General features: G+C 38.6%; 1 protein-coding gene across 12 annotated transcripts in view; it reads left to right on the forward strand.

The window, feature by feature from the left end:
* IQSEC1 (IQ motif and Sec7 domain ArfGEF 1) overlaps positions 1–18,625 on the forward strand; it is a 403,878-nt gene that overhangs the window by 145,928 nt on the left and 239,325 nt on the right. For 3 of the 12 annotated variants that reach the window (XM_060765984.2, XM_060765986.2, XM_060765989.2), the window contains exon 1: positions 6,657–6,964. The exons of 8 other annotated variants lie outside the window; for them this stretch is intronic. In XM_060765984.2, coding sequence (XP_060621967.2) covers positions 6,942–6,964 — 23 coding nt within the window. In that variant the 5' untranslated portion in view covers positions 6,657–6,941. Of the gene's footprint in view, positions 1–6,656; positions 6,965–18,177; positions 18,212–18,625 lie in introns of those variants that run through there. One more of the 12 variants, XM_060765991.2, reaches the window with a different exon arrangement.

The raw sequence follows: 18,625 nt of genomic DNA on the forward strand, positions 1-18,625 counted from the left end.
GTGCTTGTTTATAAAGCGATTGTCCTCCCAATCCTGTTATATGCCTGCAAAACATGGGCCATCTACAGACATCACATTCAACTCCTGGAATGATTCCATCAGCATTGCCTCTGAAAATCCTGCAAATCTCTTGGGAAGACAAGCGGACAAACATCAGCATGCTGGAAAAAGCAAAGACCACCAGCACTGAAGCAATGATACTCCTACTATCAACTCCGCTGGAATGGCCACGTTGTCCATATGCCTGATCACTGTCTCCCAAAGCAGTTACTCTACCTCCAACTGAAGAATGGAAAATGGAAAGTTGGTGACACAAGTGATCACTGCTGATTAGTGGTTTGAGCATTTGGACTACAATTCTGAAAACCAGAGTTTGATTCCTCATTCAGCAATAGGAATCCACTGGATGACCTTGGGTGAGTCATACACATTCAACTGCAGAAATCCCCATGGGTTGGTAGTGATTTGAAAGCACATAACAATAATATAGACCTATCTCTGCTTAGCTTCTAACATCAGACTACACTGGGTGCTTTCAGAGTGGTATGTGCATCTGTTTTCCCTTGACCATTTTAATAGTACAGAGGTAGACTGTGAATATGGACCTCCTTACAACATTTGGGAGGTCATATTCTTTTCCTGTTGTAACGGCTGAAGTTGCCACTGCTACATGCCTAAAAATTGGCATTAAAGCAAATTATTTATCATATAGAATGTGCCACTGGGCACCTGACCCTAGAAACCTATATGTTGCAGGACTTTAACAACTTTCAGAAAGGAAAATGGAGCAAGAGAACAACTAGTTATTTGGGTTGTTGTAGGTTTTTTCAGGCTGTATGGCCATGTTCTAGAGGCATTTTCTCCTGACATTATGCCTGCATCTATGGCAAGCATCCTCAGAGGTAGTGAGGACTTCCAACTGACCTAACTACCTCTGAGGATGTTTGCCATAGATGCAGGTGAAACGTCAGGAGAAAATGTCTCTAGAACATGGCCATATAGCCGGAAAAAAACTACAACAACCCAGTGATTCTGGCCATGAAAGCCTTCGACAATACAACTAGTTATTTCCTTGGTCTGTTGAAGACGAGACCAACAGAAAACCATTAGTAACATGGCAGCGCAATTTGGGCAGAAGTGGGAAGGGCACAGGAGCCTCACATGGAAGAAATGTTAGCAATATAAAATTTCAGTGGGAAATTCACTTTTAGAACCTTTGTAGTTCACATTCTAACACAAAATTCAGCCTTTTGAACCAAGGAATTTCTGAGGAGATGCATAAATTACTAGGAGAATAGTGTTTCTTGAAAACACAACTATGTAGCCCATCATAAGATGCCAAGCATCCTTAAGATTTGGAAAGTTTTTGTTCACTGAGGTTAAATTGCTCCTGGAGGGTAGCAAAGTGAAAATAAGAGAGCCAAAACATATGTGAGGGCTACTATGTTGCACTTGATTTTTAAACTAGACCAGTTTTTTTTCATTCCGCAATAGCTCCTTTCTCCTGAGAGCCAGAGACATATTTTACCAGGTGATTTTTTTTATTTTCAAAAATAGAGGCAAATTGTTTTTTTCTATGTATCCATCAAACTGACCAAAATACACATTTAATTTTGGACTAAATCCAGTTGTTTTCCCAACTAGAGTAGACTCTTTGAATAAGTGGGACTAATCACATCAATATTGAGAAGGTCCTATTGATTTTGTGGTTCTGTATTCCAGATGAGACTAACAATTGGACCTACACTATTGACTACTTATTCGTCAAACCATCATTGTTTGTAAAAGTGTTATCTGCTAGGCCTGTCGGTTTCGTTTCGTTAATTCGTTAATTCGTATTAAAATCGTTATTTTTTGCATATCCGAAGCGATATCAAAACATATTTTTAAACCCGGAAGGGTTTAAAAATATCGAAGCAGCAGCCCCATGTATTTTACGAGCTGAAGCTCCGCTCGTTAATTGCATGGAGGCTGCTGCTGAGCGCGCCATCCGGCTCTGGCTCCTCCTCTTCCTCCGGAGCCCATTGGATGGCGCGCCGCTACCTTGGCAGCCACCCTTGGCAGCCCATTGGATGGCAGCCACCCTTGGCAGCCACCCTTGGCAGCCCATTGGATGGCGCGCGGAGGCCGCTTGTGAGCGCAGCTGCGCGCCATCCGGCTCTGGCTCCGGCGCCCCCCTCCTCCTCCTCCTCCTCCTCCTCTTCCTCCCAGCTGGGAGGAAGAGAAGGAGGAGGAGGAGGAGGAGGGGGGCGCCGGAGCCCATTGGATGGCGCGCGCGCGCTCACAAGCGGCCTCCGCGCGCCATCCGGCTCTGGCTCCGGCGCCCCCCTCCTCCTCTTCCTCCTCCTCCTCTTCCTCCCAGCTGGGAGGAAGAGGAGGAGGAGGAGGAGGAGGAGGGGGGCGCCGGAGCCCATTGGATGGCGCGCGGAGGCCGCTTGTGAGCGCGCGCGCGCGCCATCCGGCTCTGGCTCCGGCGCCCCCCTCCTCCTCCTCCTCCTCCTCCTCTTCCTCCCAGCTGGGAGGAAGAGAAGGAGGAGGAGGAGGAGGAGGGGGGCGCCGGAGCCCATTGGATGGCGCGCGCGCGCTCACAAGCGGCCTCCGCGCGCCATCCGGCTCTGGCTCCGGCGCCCCCCTCCTCCTCTTCCTCCTCCTCCTCTTCCTCCCAGCTGGGAGGAAGAGGAGGAGGAGGAGGAGGAGGAGGGGGCGCCGGAGCCCATTGGATGGCGCGCGGAGGCCGCTTGTGAGCGCGCGCGCGCCATCCGGCTCTGGCTCCGGCGCCCCCCTCCTCCTCCTCCTCCTCCTCCTCTTCCTCCCAGCTGGGAGGAAGAGAAGGAGGAGGAGGAGGAGGAGGGGGGCGCCGGAGCCCATTGGATGGCGCGCGCGCGCTCACAAGCGGCCTCCGCGCGCCATCCGGCTCTGGCTCCGGCGCCCCCCTCCTCCTCTTCCTCCTCCTCCTCTTCCTCCCAGCTGGGAGGAAGAGGAGGAGGAGGAGGAGGAGGAGGGGGGCGCCGGAGCCCATTGGATGGCGCGCGGAGGCCGCTTGTGAGCGCGCGCGCGCCATCCGGCTCTGGCTCCGGCGCCCCCCTCCTCCTCCTCCTCCTCCTCCTCTTCCTCCCAGCTGGGAGGAAGAGAAGGAGGAGGAGGAGGAGGAGGGGGGCGCCGGAGCCCATTGGATGGCGCGCGCGCGCTCACAAGCGGCCTCCGCGCGCCATCCGGCTCTGGCTGACTTTTCAGGGCTGTATGACCATGTTCCAGAAGCATTCTCTCCTGACATTTTGCCCACATCTATGGCAGGCATCCTCAGAGGTCTGTTGGAAACTAGGCAAATGGTGAGTTATATATCATCTAATATCTATGGAATGTCCAGGGTGGGAGAAAGCCATTCAATGCTAATCAAGGTGACCATTACTGCAACATTCACACTTAGCCTGTTTGATCAAGAAAATTTTTTTTTCAAAAATGTTTTGTAAATAATAACGAAAATTCGTAAATAACAAAACATTTTTTTTGAAAGTTTTGTAAATATTTTTAATATCGAAACAAAAAAACACCCCAATTAAGAATCGAATTTAGAAACAAATTTTTTCTTGATCAAACAGGCCTATTATCTGCTACTCCTTTGTGCCATTTTACTGAAATTTGGATAGCAAAGGGCGTAAAACAAACTTGTTAGATTTCACATTTGAGAGCAGAGCTTTCAGTTGTAATGTTTATAATTTTCCAGTATGTAATTGGTGATAGTATTCACCAGTAAGCTTAACAGTGCATTAAGAAAGTGGTCAATTACTTGTTTTATGTGTAGTAAGAACATTCTGTGGACCAGAAGGAATGAAGTAATTAATCAAGTTGACAAGTTGTGATTTAAAAACTCCTTGCTTGGTGTTTTACCAGCAATACCCTTTATTGTTTTAACAATTACACAAATGATTTAAGCAGGATGTGAAGACAAAGCAATGTCTTGAAAAAACTGCTTTTTTTAACCACCAAATGTTTCCTTCAGAAGCATACATAACCTGCATATAAAACTGCTGCTCTCGAGAAGGCCAGTGACCTGCTATTTTGCCTGTGTTATGCACCTACTTACAACAGTCAATATACGACTGAAATTCAAACAACTGTCTGGAGGACAGGCTGCCACTGTAAGTCTGCTCAGCATTTGTCTGCACAAATCCTCCTCCCATGGGCTTCCCCATTTCTTTTTTGCCTTAACCCACTTGCCCTAGATTGTATCAGCCATTTGCTATTTCACCCAGAGCTAGTTTGAACCTTGGTATGGGTTCAGCTTAGCAAAGGCATGCCCCCACTTTGTTGCTATTTTTGTCCACTAGAGTTTGTGCATTAGTACTTAAATGGAGATTGCCATTTTTATTTCGCTCACACTGCCTCTTGTTAAAATATTTTACATCATGGCAGCATTGTTCAACAGAAGCAATATGGAGGTCATAGTAGCCCACAGGGCATTTCATTAGAGGAAAAGCATGGGAGGGGGGAACTTACTATCTAGCTCAGTAAGAGAGATTGGAAGTAATCAGACCTCTGCGTATGGAACAATTCATTCAGATGTTTTGTGCATATTTTAACTATTTCTGCCATATGCAAAATGGGTAGCCTATTGCCTTAATGCTGGTCGGAGAAACTCACTCCCATGTGTGAAACCAGCTAGAGTCCTATTCAAGGATCATGCAGTTGGATTGCAATCAGAAATTTAATACATACTCTTTCTTTTAAAGTTTGTTGGGGATTGTCCTTTTTCAGCTGTAAAGGAATAAAGATGACTCAAGATAGCACATGTCTCCCTGTCTGTATTTTCACTCCCAATGCCCCTACTTTACGATGGATTACCTTAAATAATGACACCTTATGACTCAATGGGAAAGTAGGGAGTTTGGTTGTGAAAATTTCTGAGAACATAAATAAGGTGTGTATTTAATCACATTTGTATTTGAGTACGAATGTGATCTGTTCATGCTGCATTCTCCCACTCAGCCATGTCTTGAATTTGAATGCACCAAGAAAATTCTCTATTGTGAAGTCTTTTGTGTTGTTTATATTTCTTCTGTCTTAAAGACTACCATGCAACATAAAGTGGGTGAGGAGCTTGGTAGATGTGTGAGAGACCATCAGTTTTCCTGTATCTGTGAATTATTTCTGAAAAGTTACTGAAAGGATTGTAAAAAGAAACCTGCTTATCTCTGTGGTGGCAGAAGATTATGAAATATGGAATGGAGGGGGTGGGGGTGGGGAGAGAGATTTAGGAGGGAGAATGCACATTTCAACTAGATAGGAAAGTATGACTATGAGAAGCTTAGAAAACTGAAAAATCTTATCCTACAGGATATTATGTTTCATAAGCCAAATTTTGTCTTAGGAACCTTTTCATTAGGCATTGTTCTTGTTAAAATATTTTGCAAATTATAATCACAAAAATGGTTTAATTGTGCTGACTTTCTTTTGTTGTTCACTCTCTCACATAACCATCAATTAATAATGGAAGTGCTTTCTTGTAACAGTTATGAATTTTTTAATGCACTGTGTACTTATAGACAATCATTTACTCATTTATTCATTTACCAAGCCAGTGAGGAAAGATGTATTCCTTTGAATTAATGCATCTCCTGTAAGATATTAAACATATCAACTTTTATAACACCTTGTATATTTATTATGCTAGTTAAGTAATTTGTTAGTGTTGCAACAATAGTCAACATTTATCTAGCTGGTTGAAATCTTTCCAGCCTGTGGGATAGCCTTGAACTCAAAACGTATCCACAAATATGAGCTGTCCTTGTAATATATTTAACTTGCTAATGGGAACAGATGGTCATCATAGTGACTCATCAGCCAAGGGAGACAGATTGGCCATCTTAATTATATTGAAAGAACGCTGAATTGCTCAAAAATGGAAGTGACAGTCAAAGCTTTTCTTGCTCATAATAATAGTAAGATTGTTAAGGGTGAATTGCTCTTTCAGGGTTTTTGGTTTAGAGGAGTGCATCTTAGAGGTTTTGATTTTTTTTAAAACTTGCAAAGCTTGATTCCTTAATGAAAAGGTACAGTGGTCAGAGTGTTACTCCCAATTTTACATGGGTATTGTAACAAAATATGTGTTAAATAAAATGTAGTGCTTTGTATATTTGCAATGATAGCCTATACGTGTTTTATTTAAGGTATACTTCTTTTCTACAAAGAAGCATCTGCATAGCTTCCTAAAACACTTCCATGAAAAACTGTGGATACACTGTTACAATAAAAGAGTAACACTTCTATCATGGGGAAAAAAGGGAGAGAGAAATGTGTTATAACACTTTTGAGCAAATAAAATATATACTCCTTTATTTGTTTTACTTGATTTCCTGTTGAAGCAGTATGTACCAGTGCACATATTCACTATATATTGACTTTGCAGTCAAGGAGGTATAGAATTTGCCTCCACAGATGCTGCTGTTACCATGGAAATAAAAGGACCAATGGCATTTTCCTAGTTTGGACTGTACTATGCTGTTCATAAAAAGATGGTGAATGCTCAGGCTGCATCTCTGAATTTTTTAAAAATATATAAAACAAAATATCATCAAATAACACAATTGGGAATTTATTTTAATGCTGCAATGTGATTATGAATAGATAAGCTCTCAAGAGACAGAAAGCATGCCTGCAGATAAATGTCGATTTTGTGCTAGTGGCTCACACGTTTGCTAGTCCTCCTCCTTTGAAAAACCTTTTGCCTTGCAAAATATAGCCCCTTGGAGTCTTTGCATTCATCTGATGCAGCATCTGATGCTGGTTACATCACACGTTCCCTTATCTGTCTGTGGTGTGCTTCTGTGACTGAGAGTGAATGAGCATGTGGAAGCTGTGAATGTAAATTTGATTCTTAGAAGAGAGAAGTGCTCTACCTTAGATTGCTGTACGGAGGAAGACAATTCTTTGAAACATCAAGGATGGCTTGCAGAAGATGTCATTTGTAAGTATTTTCTTCTTTGTTTGCTGCTGAAGACAGAAATAGAATCCATCTTACTAAAGGTAGAAATAGGAATAGTGCTTATTTCACGGTGCAGCCTGAGCTTTCTCTTCATGAACCATTTTATGGGTGGTACCTTTCAGCATCACACTGGTGTGTATATTTTGGAATTGTATGTATGGAAGCCTTCACAAATATAAAAGAAGAAATAATTGAGAACAGTAAGAAATAAAAAGGACTTGTTAACAATTTAGCTAAACCCCTCTGTTGTAAACATGGAATTGAAAGAGATTCTGTGCCTTTCTCCAGTGACTAATCTCTTCCATTTGGTATAAATAATTTTGGTCAGTTTGTTTGGGAAATGATATTGGCTGTTTCAGGCAATATGTCCTTGATGCCAGCATGAATTTTGACACAGAAATTTATTTTCATACTGATTGTCATGATGTTTATGTGCCTGATAAGCCATTGTTATTCTCTTAGCACTGCAGGAATTTAGCTTTTGGGGCAGGGAGTCTGATTTTGGCTCATGGTTTTGCTTGGCTTTTCATTTTGGTCATCAACAAGATATCATCATTTATACGGTGATATTAACATTGACTTTGATTTTCATGAGACAATTTTATTTTGATTTCACTCTTGATTTGCATTCATAAAATTGGTTACACCAGGATATGCCATCAGTTGAACTAAAATCAAAGCAAGAAAATGCATGAATTGTGTTTCCCTGTAATTTGTTTATTCCACCATTTTGTTTGAAGCATACAGTTCAAAAGATTTGACATTCTCAATCTGTTATTTCTTGTTCATACACAAAATCTGTCCTTATATCATCGATATATGAGAATATGGCCAGTCTTCAAGTACACTGTTGTTAGGTCTGCATATTTTGCCTTTCCAGTTCCCAGTGACTGATGCTTATTCCAGAAATAGACCTCTTGAAATCAGTCAGTTATGAGAGAGCTGCTATGCAGCATGGAGATTTTTGCAATTCACCTGCATTGAAGCCTGATTTGAATAACTCAGATGAAGTTAAATCTAAAGCAATATGAATTCCTTTTCAAAAAAAATAATTGATTTCAGAGTTGTACATAGCTATTAAACAGATTGAAAGTAGAGCTCAGACCTTGTTTTCAATGGCTGTAGTCCAAGCATTTTGACTTAGGTGGCTTGTGGATCAGTCTGTTAGTCTGCAGCCCAGTTCAATTAACGTTAATGGAATTGTTGTGGATAAAATTGTTGAGGAATAGTATCATAATGAGATTACTACATTTCAGGATTGTACCCATAGATTGAAAGTAGGAGGAAGCACTTTCATGATGATAATACTGTGATGATCTTTGTTCTGTGCATCTGTTTTATTTTCTCAGATTCAGGTAAGAACTTAGTTATTGTGCTATCTTGTATGCGACCTACTACATATCATACAGTAATTTATCAGATGAGAAGATCTACTTATGAACTGGATTCTACTGCATTGAGACTGATTTTTACTTGAATTACTTTGTGGTAGTTGTGATTTTTGTTGTAGTCAGCAACTATTAGACAGACATTGACTATGCATAGCTTTGCTACATGGCTTATGTGAATTGGCTCCCTAACATAGAGTTATTATAATACATTATGGCAATTATTTTCACAAGAGATGTGGTATGTGATCAGGAATGCCACCATTTATATAGATATGTGGGTATACAGGATTATACATAACTTCTGATCATAATAAAACACTACTTTTTGTCCTAGTATAGGAGGATTTATATGTAGAAGCTGCTTCTTTTGTGAGCAATGCAAGTTCTTCATTTTAAAATCTGAACAGCACCACGTTCTTTCCATTTGTAACTGTGTGAGGAACATATGACAATGTCAATGTTTCTATGTGTGAGGAACATATGACAATGTCAGTGTTTCTATATTTAAAAATAACAGTGCATTACTCCATAAGGATTTCTTTTCAACGCAGATTAAATAAACATTTCAATGTTTCAGACAATATCTAAGTATTTTTATGGTTTATGGATTTCCAAGAACCTATCACTCACTCATTCACTGTGATACCGCATATTTCTGCATTGCTAAGTATTTCATGGAGATTATTGTATGGGAATTATTTTTCTTCTAGATGGAAAATATTCACGAGTTCTATGATTTAGCAAAAGACTGTATGAAGCATGTATTATTCGATAATAGAAGGGTAATACATTTTACTTTTACCTAAATATTTCCCTTTCAATAGCTTCAGTATAACTGTTTTCTCTTATGAAAGTAAGCATGATTTCCATATATAATTGTTATAAGAAAACAAGTAGGTCTATGCCTTTAAAAAAGAAAACAATGTGTTAGTTAATAAGTATTGCAGAGAATCATAACAAAATTCTTTATTATAAAGAATATATATTCCATCACAAATAGTTTAGTTTTTTTAAAAAAAAACTTTTTATGAGCTCAGTGCTCTTGAGGTTGTTTTTATTACAACTGAACTGCTTCATCCTGAAAATTGTTTGGAAGCATACGATCTCTTATGGAACTGAAATACTCCAAAGAATAGTTGACAGTCTATTAGCAGTTTAATTAAAACTGCCCTAAAGAATGTTAACTAGTTGGGTTTTTTTCTTCCACTTGTGAATTATGCTGATGTCTATATACTGATGAAAAATAAAGTGATTACTTTGAGGAAACAGAAAGGAAAAGGGCGTTTTGTGTAGTCAGTACTGCATCATTATAGTAATTGTCAAGGACTGTATATGTTCAGAAACTGCTTTAGGGAAATATAGCAGTGGTGCTATTTGTTATTAGACTAACCTGTGATTGCCTTGTTTTTGAATATAAACATAACATCGTTTTCATCTCAGATGTGGCTATTTGTAGAGGGTTTTCAAAGAGTTGTGACCTATTTAAAACTGATAGATAAAAATAGCCTATTTGAATATGACTCATAAAGAAATGCAACTAATCAAGATGTTGCTAAAGCTCATGCTATAGAAAAGCTAGTGTTTATTTTGTGTTTGCTGGTGATGAGGATAACCAAAAATTTCATTAACTGATAGTATAGTTCTCATATGTATGTATGATGTAAGGTTTAAAAGACTGATTAACCCTTGCGCAAGAAAGAGCACTAGACTGTTTCACATTAAAAAAACAACAACACCTGCACTTTTTAAAATGTGTGATGTAATTATAAGTAGCTTTTTAAAGCTTTGGAAGACATGCTGTACTAAAAGAGCTCTAAATATCTGCAAAAACCTCATGTTTTGTTGAAAGGAGTTCCGATTGTTTCCGCTCCCTTCCCTTCTCCCACTGTCTTTTAACTGTGCTTATGGGCAGGTCTGTGATTGAGCTCAATAAGAACATTCTCTTGGGGAACCAGAGTAATTTGACCAATTAACCACATTTCAGTCTCTGTGATGTGCATGCTTCTTTATATTTAGCACTTCATGTTATAGCAATGTGTCATAAAATATGCCAGTGTTACTCAATAGGAATTAAGTCAAGTTGTCATATCACATAATTTTTATTTTTGATGGCTCCATGCTTGTATGGAATCAGCAGGTGATTTTTGTTATAGTACTCAAGGCAAAAAGCAGATCATGTTTATATGTTTGTGGTTGTTAACTGTCTTCAAATAAACTGCTACTCACGGCAACTCTATTAATGAGAGATCTCCAAGTCACCCTATCCTCAGTAACCGTGTTTAGGTTTTGCAGTCTTGTGGCTCTTGCTTCTTCAGTTGAGTCTATCCATCTGGAATATGGTCTTTCTCTTTTCCTACAGCACCACATTTCAAAGATATTGATTTTCTTCTTGTCAGCTTTCTTCACTGCCTAGCTTACTCAACCATACATATAAATGGGGAATACAGTGCCGTGAATCATGCTAACTTTAGTATTCAGTGATTTTGGCTGGTATTGTCACAACTGCCTTTCTTAGTCCTAGTCTTTTACTGTTTTCTTGACTGCATTCTCCACTCTGATTCATGATTGAAACAAGGTATGGAAAAATCTTGAACTACTTCAGTGTCTTCATTGTTTACTTTGAAGTTGGAGGGTTCTTTAGAGCCATATGCAATCTGGCTCACAGGACTACAGTACAAGGAGGATGGATCCAAGACAACTTGATGCTATGCCTTGGGCAAGGATAGGTTCTTTCTCTGCCTGTTAAGCCAGCACTGGGTACAACGCAAGGAGTTTGCTTAATATTAACTTACACACAAGTTATTAGCAGGAACTTTTATTTCAACAAGCAATGCATCATTAATAACATCTGTTCCTATTAATTGCCCTGTAACACGAATGAAGGTATAGATGCAAATTACAGAGATCTATTTAACAACATGAGCCTCAATCCACTTGTGCTGAAGTAACTGAGTACTGTGAGATGTAAGTTATTTCACAACGGCCAAGAAAGTGTAAAACGAATGTTTTGATTACAGGAGTTTCTGGATCAGCAAAGAAATGCTTGGGCTCGAAACACCCATCGCTTGCAGGATGGGCCCCTCCTTCCCTCACCCACCTTTCCCCTCCCCCTCCCTTACCCCCCTTTCCTCTCCCCTTCCCCCACCCTTTTACCCCTCTCCCCTCACATTTTTTTTATTTTTTTTCTTTTTGTTCTGCACAACGGGAATGTATTAGTAAAACCAATAAAGATTATTTTAAAAAAAAAAGTACGTAAATCATCTGTGGTAATTATTTTTGTCTTCTTAATGTTCAACTGTAAACCTTCCTTTGCAATTTCTGCCTTGACTTTATTAAACAATTCTTCCAAATCTTTGCTATTGTTTGCTATTGTATGGCGTCTTTAGCATATCCAAAATGCAATCTTAATTATTTCTGTTTCTACTGGTATGGTTTATTTAGGCTGTAGTCGATAATGCTGCACCATAGAACCAACTCTAGTCCAAGTCCTAGAGAGGCAGGACAAGCTAAGTTGTGTCAGTGGCTCTCACACCACCATTATGATACAATCACTGCATTCAGGAGGGTGGTACTACTCTTATCAGCTGGATTGATTTGCACAAAGGTCTTGGCACTGCCATATTAACAAGTGACATTTGGAGTGACAAAACCACTGTTCAGAAACAATTGTGTACTTTGGAGAAACAGTCATTGAACATCTGTACAGCTCACAGTGCTGAGTAGATGCAAATTGTCTGTTTATCAGTATAATGGTATATAATAGTCTCCCATTATATAGACTTTGGTTCCCTCTTTCAAGGACTTGTCTGACAGGTAGTCTTTCATTAGGGGAAGTCAAAGTCTTAATGTTAGAGACAATATCCTTCTAAATACCAGATGGTGATAACAACTGAAAATCTTAAATTACCTACACTGTTCAACAAGTTACAGAAACAAGTAGAAAGTGCAGTAGTAATAAAACAGCATCCTGATGGATTTTGGTCTAATCTCAGAAAGCTATGTTTATGACTTACATCATCACTGTAGTCTACGTAGTAGCAAATTGCATGCAATACAAAGACTGCTTGATACTGGGAGACGGAAGTGGTAGAGATAGTTCTAATTTGTCTTTTCAAGCTGGCTGTATTACTGAGGGACTATATCTATGCAATACATTTGAGATTTGGATTTTAACATTTCAGTGTATTTGTTCTGCTTACACCTTCTAAAGTTTGACATGAGTCAATAACCACATGATGAGATATGGGTTACGCTTTTTCTACTTAGATTATTACTTTCTAGCTATTGTCAATTTTTGTGGAAATTAATATGATTGTAATGTGTTTTAGGTAGGTTTCTGAATTTCTATATATTAAGATAGCCTGCTGTAAAAATAATGTATAAAATACTGTCATTTTTTTTAGTAATCCTTGGTGATAATTTTTGTCTATTGTATATTTGGAAACCTTTTGTTACCTCACTGTAATCTGTCTACCGTGGTCATACAAGCCTTAATTCAAATCATTGTTATGTGCCTTCAAGTTTTTTCTGACTTCTGTCAGCCCTAAGGATAATAGTTCACAGGGTTTCTTCAAATATATTTGAAGAGGGCTTGATATATTTTTAGCCCTCTGAAAATATGTATTTTCATGAAGACTTGTATGATTCAGTCTCTATTTGGATACCTGTTAGTACATCCAACTTCAGGATCAGGTGACATCTTAGCTTCCATCTTCCCCTAAATATTTTAGAGCAACAGGTTTAAGAATATTAGGATTTTAAAACAATGCCTAGTTCTCTGATTGTTTTAATTATTCAAGTTCCATACCAGTTCAATCTTAATCATAGTTAAGTCAAACCAAGGAGCATATTCAACACAGCACTTTCAATTTCTTAACTAAGAAATAGGCAGCTACACAGATTTTATCAAAATTATAGCATGATTGTGAGAAGTCTCCTACCCAGAGAAAAAACTCCCTATTGAGCATACTTCTGGCTGAATAGAAAGAGCAGCCTGTGCTTTGTTTCAACTGGAAATCTAGTAAATAACCCATGTACTTAGGCTGTGGTCTTCTTATCAGTTATCCATCTTGTATACCAGCTGACCATGAAAATGCACCTGCTTAACCAAAAACAGAATTGTGGTCTTTGGTATTTTACTGTAGTGAATGCATTGTAAATGACATAAATCCACACTTAATTCTATTGTCAAAATCGTCATATGTTTCTCATGTACAATTTTGGGATCTGAATGTATTTAATCGAGGAACCTGCTAATTGTTACGCTTTGTTTTTGTGTTTTGATTTTTAGTACTTAACCATTTTTCTCAAATACAATGTTATCACACAAAATCTAACTTTTGAATGTGAAGAGCTTGCTGTCAGTGTATTTGGAACTAAAATTCATGTCAGTTTAGCAATGTACTTGACTAGCAAGAAAACGGCTGAATGTGAGAGAATCTGGTAAAGACCAAGGAACCTGATTCATTACTTAAACTGGGCAATGAAATACCTATTGCCCTTATTTAGTATTACATAAATAAAAGGATTAAGCAAACACATAAGGGATGGATTATGCTACCTCTGCCCTCTCTGTTGTCTCTGATCATGTAAAGGCTAAGAAGTTTGAAGAATTCAACTTCTGCCCATTAATGCTCTCCAGGGTGGCTTGATTACCACAAAAATCATGGTTCACAATCTCAAGGGAAGCCTACTTAAACAAGACATCTCCATTTCAGATTGAGATATGAGGAGGGTGTATGGTATTTCATCCTTTTATTTATTTCCAGCAGTTCTACCCTGTCTTTCTCAACCCCCGAGGGGGGACTCAGGGTGGCTTACAACCTTTTCATAGCCACAAAGCAAAGCATGGAAGAATATACACCCACACATGTTTTCCTCACTCTTTATATGATATACAATGTACAGAACTTTCCAACATCAGTAACACTAAATCAGAATTAACCTATTCTTAATATCACAGCAGTGGTTCTCAAACTGTGGTCCTCCAGAGAACTTCAACTCCCACTATCCCCAAGCAGTAGCTATACTGACTAGGCTTTTTAGAATTGAAATCCCAAATACTTGGAGGACCAGAGTGTCAGAACCAGTGTTTTACATTTCAACTTCAGGAAAAGGAATATTCACATGCACAGAGGTATGTGAGGGAAATTTACCTCACTTCCAGAAATTGGGCACATCCCAAAAGGTAGGGGAACCTAGAAGCTGAAGGCAGGGAAGTGAGGAAAAATATATCGTGTGAATTACTGAAAACACAGGAATAGAATGCACACATTCTCTGTGTTTACTTTTTTTGGCAGTAGAAAGAGACATGTAGAAACCGTATTTTGTAATTCTACATGTGTGGCAAGGATAACTGCTAAGGTTGCTCAGTCACAGTGAAAAACAACACTCCACACATGCTTCCATGCATTGTCACTTCATTCCTAATCAGATATAGCAGTTAAATATCTTGCTATGTTCAGTGGTCTCTAAATGGTACAAATGTCATAAAGTGCATGTTTTGTGTATTTTATCCACTCTGCATTTGTAGCTTGCCTCGCTGCTTTTCTTGTCAGTATCTATCTGCTTATATGCACTTCTAATTCCCACTGCTCAGTCTCTGCCCCATCCATTCATGCAAGGAGTGTTAAAGGCTATGACACTTGTGAGGGAAGCCTTGCAAATGCATGATAGTATAATCTGCTATGAGGATAGCTGAAAACTGGAAACTGACATGGAGAGACAAGGGTTGCAATTACATACACATCGTTTGATGAATACTCCTTATCTTAAAGTGAACAGTTGTAATAGTCCTTATTTATCAATATCTCACATACCAATATTTTTCTGATACAGTACTGCTTTCTGACTTTTTTTTTTGTTCACAAAAATTATTTAAAATATTGTACTAGATTATTTTGAGTATATGAGTATATGAAGCATAAATGAATGTTATGTTTGGATTTGGGTCTCACATCCAAGATGTCTCATTAGGTACATACATGGACAACTTTCCCATCACAGGCATTTCAAAATCCAAACTACAAAACACTTCCAGTCCTTCTTATTTTGGATAAGGGATACTCGACCTGTAATGGAAAATGTGTCCAGAAATAGTTGACTGCAATTTCTATTAATGAGAGCCCCAGTTACCGGTACCGAGAGATGAAAGTGCAATAATTTAGCAAATCTGAAGAGTCACTTATTCCCATCTCTAGTCCCTTTCTGTTCCTCCCAATGAGTGGTTGACTGGAGTTGTGGAGAAGAATCGAGTTTGGGGGTTGTGTATAAGATTGACTAGTTATTAATGGTAAGTATCTGTGATTGGAATGAAGAATGATTATGGTGGATGGGGAAGAAACCAGAAACACGTATATTTATGGAAAGGGAAGGTTCATAGGCACCATACAGTTGAAAACCAATCATGCTTGAAAATTATCTGGTTCTGAATAAAATAAGGTAGATGAAAAAATACAGCATTGTATACTATCTACGTATATATGTATCTCTCAATAGGCAGTTTCTTCAAATTCAGATTCCCTGGGCTTAGGGGTTTAGCCAAACTCCTCCCCCCGCCTCTCTCTCTATATATATGCAGTATAAGATTGAATAGTGGGTAGCTTTCCACTTTGAAGTCCAAACTATGTGTTACTCTGGATAAAGACATAGTTAGACCACCGAGCAAAATAAGCAGTTTCAATTTCCCAACTCTTTAATTTAAACTTATACAAATGGTATGTTTCACGTGGTTTTTTTCCTGACCTCTTGCCATTTTGAGTAAATAAGTAAATCATTGAATGAAATATAAATAAAATGATTGCCTGCAGGAGTAGATAAATTTCTGTACAGTGTGAAACTATATCTGAAACTGAAAACAGAGATAATAGGAGTAGGAAAAAAAGAACTCACTGTGCAACAAAATGAAATGAAGTGATGAAGGAAAGTTACTTTTAATTGTATTTAGTTGTATTTCTGAGATATAGTTTTGCTTACATCAAGGGATAATAATTACATGATAACCCTAGGTAATTGTACTATAAACTTGAAATTCATCTGATTGCTCCTTTCCGCATAATAAACCCACAAGGTCTGGACTAGAGCCCCAGACAATCTGAAATCACTTGGAAAAGAATGCCATAATCATAAAAAGTCAACATGAGTTACTCAAAAACAAGTCATGCCAGACAAACCTTATATTCATTTTTGATAGTGTTACAAGCTTGGTAGATGAAGGGAATGCTTGGATGTAGCATATCTCAGTTTCAGTAAGGTTTTCAACAAGGTTCCCCATGACATTTTTACTAAAAGTTAAGAAATAGTGGGCTAGACAATCCTACACTATTAAATAGTTTGAGAATTGGTTAACTGGACAACCCCAAATAATACTTACCTCATCCTGGAGAGAAGTAGCCAGTGGGGGGTGCACAGGGTTCTGTCCTGGAACAATGCAATTCAATCTTTATCTTTATCAGTGACTTGGGGGGGGTGGAATAGCTGGCATGCCTATCAAATTTACTGATGACAACAAATGGGAGAGGTGATAACTAATGTCATAAAGGACAGACTCCAAAATGGCCTTAATAGTTTAGAGAACTGAGCCAAAAGTAACAAAATGAATTTCAACAAGGAGAAATGGTACTACAGTTATGCAATAAAAATGAAATGCACAAATATAAGATGGGTGAAAACTTAAACAATGTGAGTCAACAAACTAATATGGTAGTTAGAAAAGCCAATGCAATTCTAGACTGCCTCAATAGGAGTATAGTATTTAGGCTGAGGAAAGTCATAGTCTCACTGTGTTCTGCTTTGCTCAGACCTCATCTGGAATTCTGTGTCCATTTCTGGGTACTGTAGTACAAGAAGGACATTGACAAGCTGGAATGTGTCCAGAGGAGGGCAACCAAAATAATAAAAGGTATGGAGCCAAGCCATACAAGGAATAACTTAGGGAGCTGAATATGTTTAGCTTGGAGAAAAGAAGGCCAAGAGGATACATGATAGCCATGTTTAAGAATTGGAAATGATGACACATTGAGGAAGAGACAAGTTTGCTTTTTGCTGCTCTGGCGTCTAGGACACAGAGCAATGGATTCAAATTTCAGAAAAAAAGATTACACCAAAACATTAAGAAGATCTTCCTGGTACTGTTGGTAAATGGAATATGCTGCATCACAGGGTGGTGGATTCTTCTGTGGATGTTTCTAAGCAGAGGCTGGATGGCCACCCTTCAGTAGTGGTTTGATTGTGTGTTCTTGCATGGCTGTGGGTTGGATGAGATGAACTCTTCCAACTCTATGATTCTATCTCAAAACAATATAGCAGATTTATTTCCACTGGCCAAAATATATTTAACTGTTTTCAGAAGGAAAGAGGTGGAATTTCCTTCAGTTGAAACAAGGAAATTCAGGCTGAAACAATCAAACAAATACTTTTTGAAGCATATTTCAAAGCCATCAATGAATATTAGAATGAATTTTTAAAACAAAGGTTTCAGAAATCAATTCATCAAAATGTGATTTTATTTTGTTTTTAATGTCAAGACAATTTCTCAATAATAAAGTTCATAAAATTATCACTGTTGCCTATTTATTACAACATTGGTCTGAAAATTCAGGATCATTACAAGTAATATGAATACATTTGACCTTTTTTCTAAAACATCAGAGACATTGTTAGGAATTCTGACATTGCCCATTCTTCCTCAAACATCATTTTCTTGCATCATAGTTCACTTCATTCAAGAGTATTCTAAACCTTAGCAAAGTTCAGGAGAATAGGGCAAGAAAATTAACATGCTTCTACCTTATCCTTCTTCCACAGGCAGATATATCGATCCAATCCTCTGCTGCTCATGGTATATTTGTGTTATCATACCACATTGTGTGCATTTCATCTTCATTAAATGGTCAGAATTCATTTTAGATGTTATGTGTTCAGGGCTTTACGGAGTCACTTGATGATAAGGTATTTTTAAGAGCAGGTATCTCAAATTAATGGATGATGAATATTCTCACCTTGCTGGGATGTTGTTGATTTACCTTTTAGTAGCAATAGTAAGAGAAATCTTTTTAAAGAGAATAGATTGATTCCTTGATTCTGAGGACAGATAGCATGATTTGTTTCTCGTAACTCTTCTTTTTGATATTTTAAGAGAATGACCTCTTTTTAATCACCTGAAACTAATAGTACGTTAGTCTTTTTCATCCTCCCTGTGATTCACACAAATGGGTTATCCTGCACCTGTGCAGTGCAAACCATTTGGGTGAGT

Source organism: Anolis sagrei, chromosome 2 (assembly GCF_037176765.1).
Source record: "Anolis sagrei isolate rAnoSag1 chromosome 2, rAnoSag1.mat, whole genome shotgun sequence".
Taxonomy (NCBI): domain Eukaryota; kingdom Metazoa; phylum Chordata; class Lepidosauria; order Squamata; family Dactyloidae; genus Anolis; species Anolis sagrei.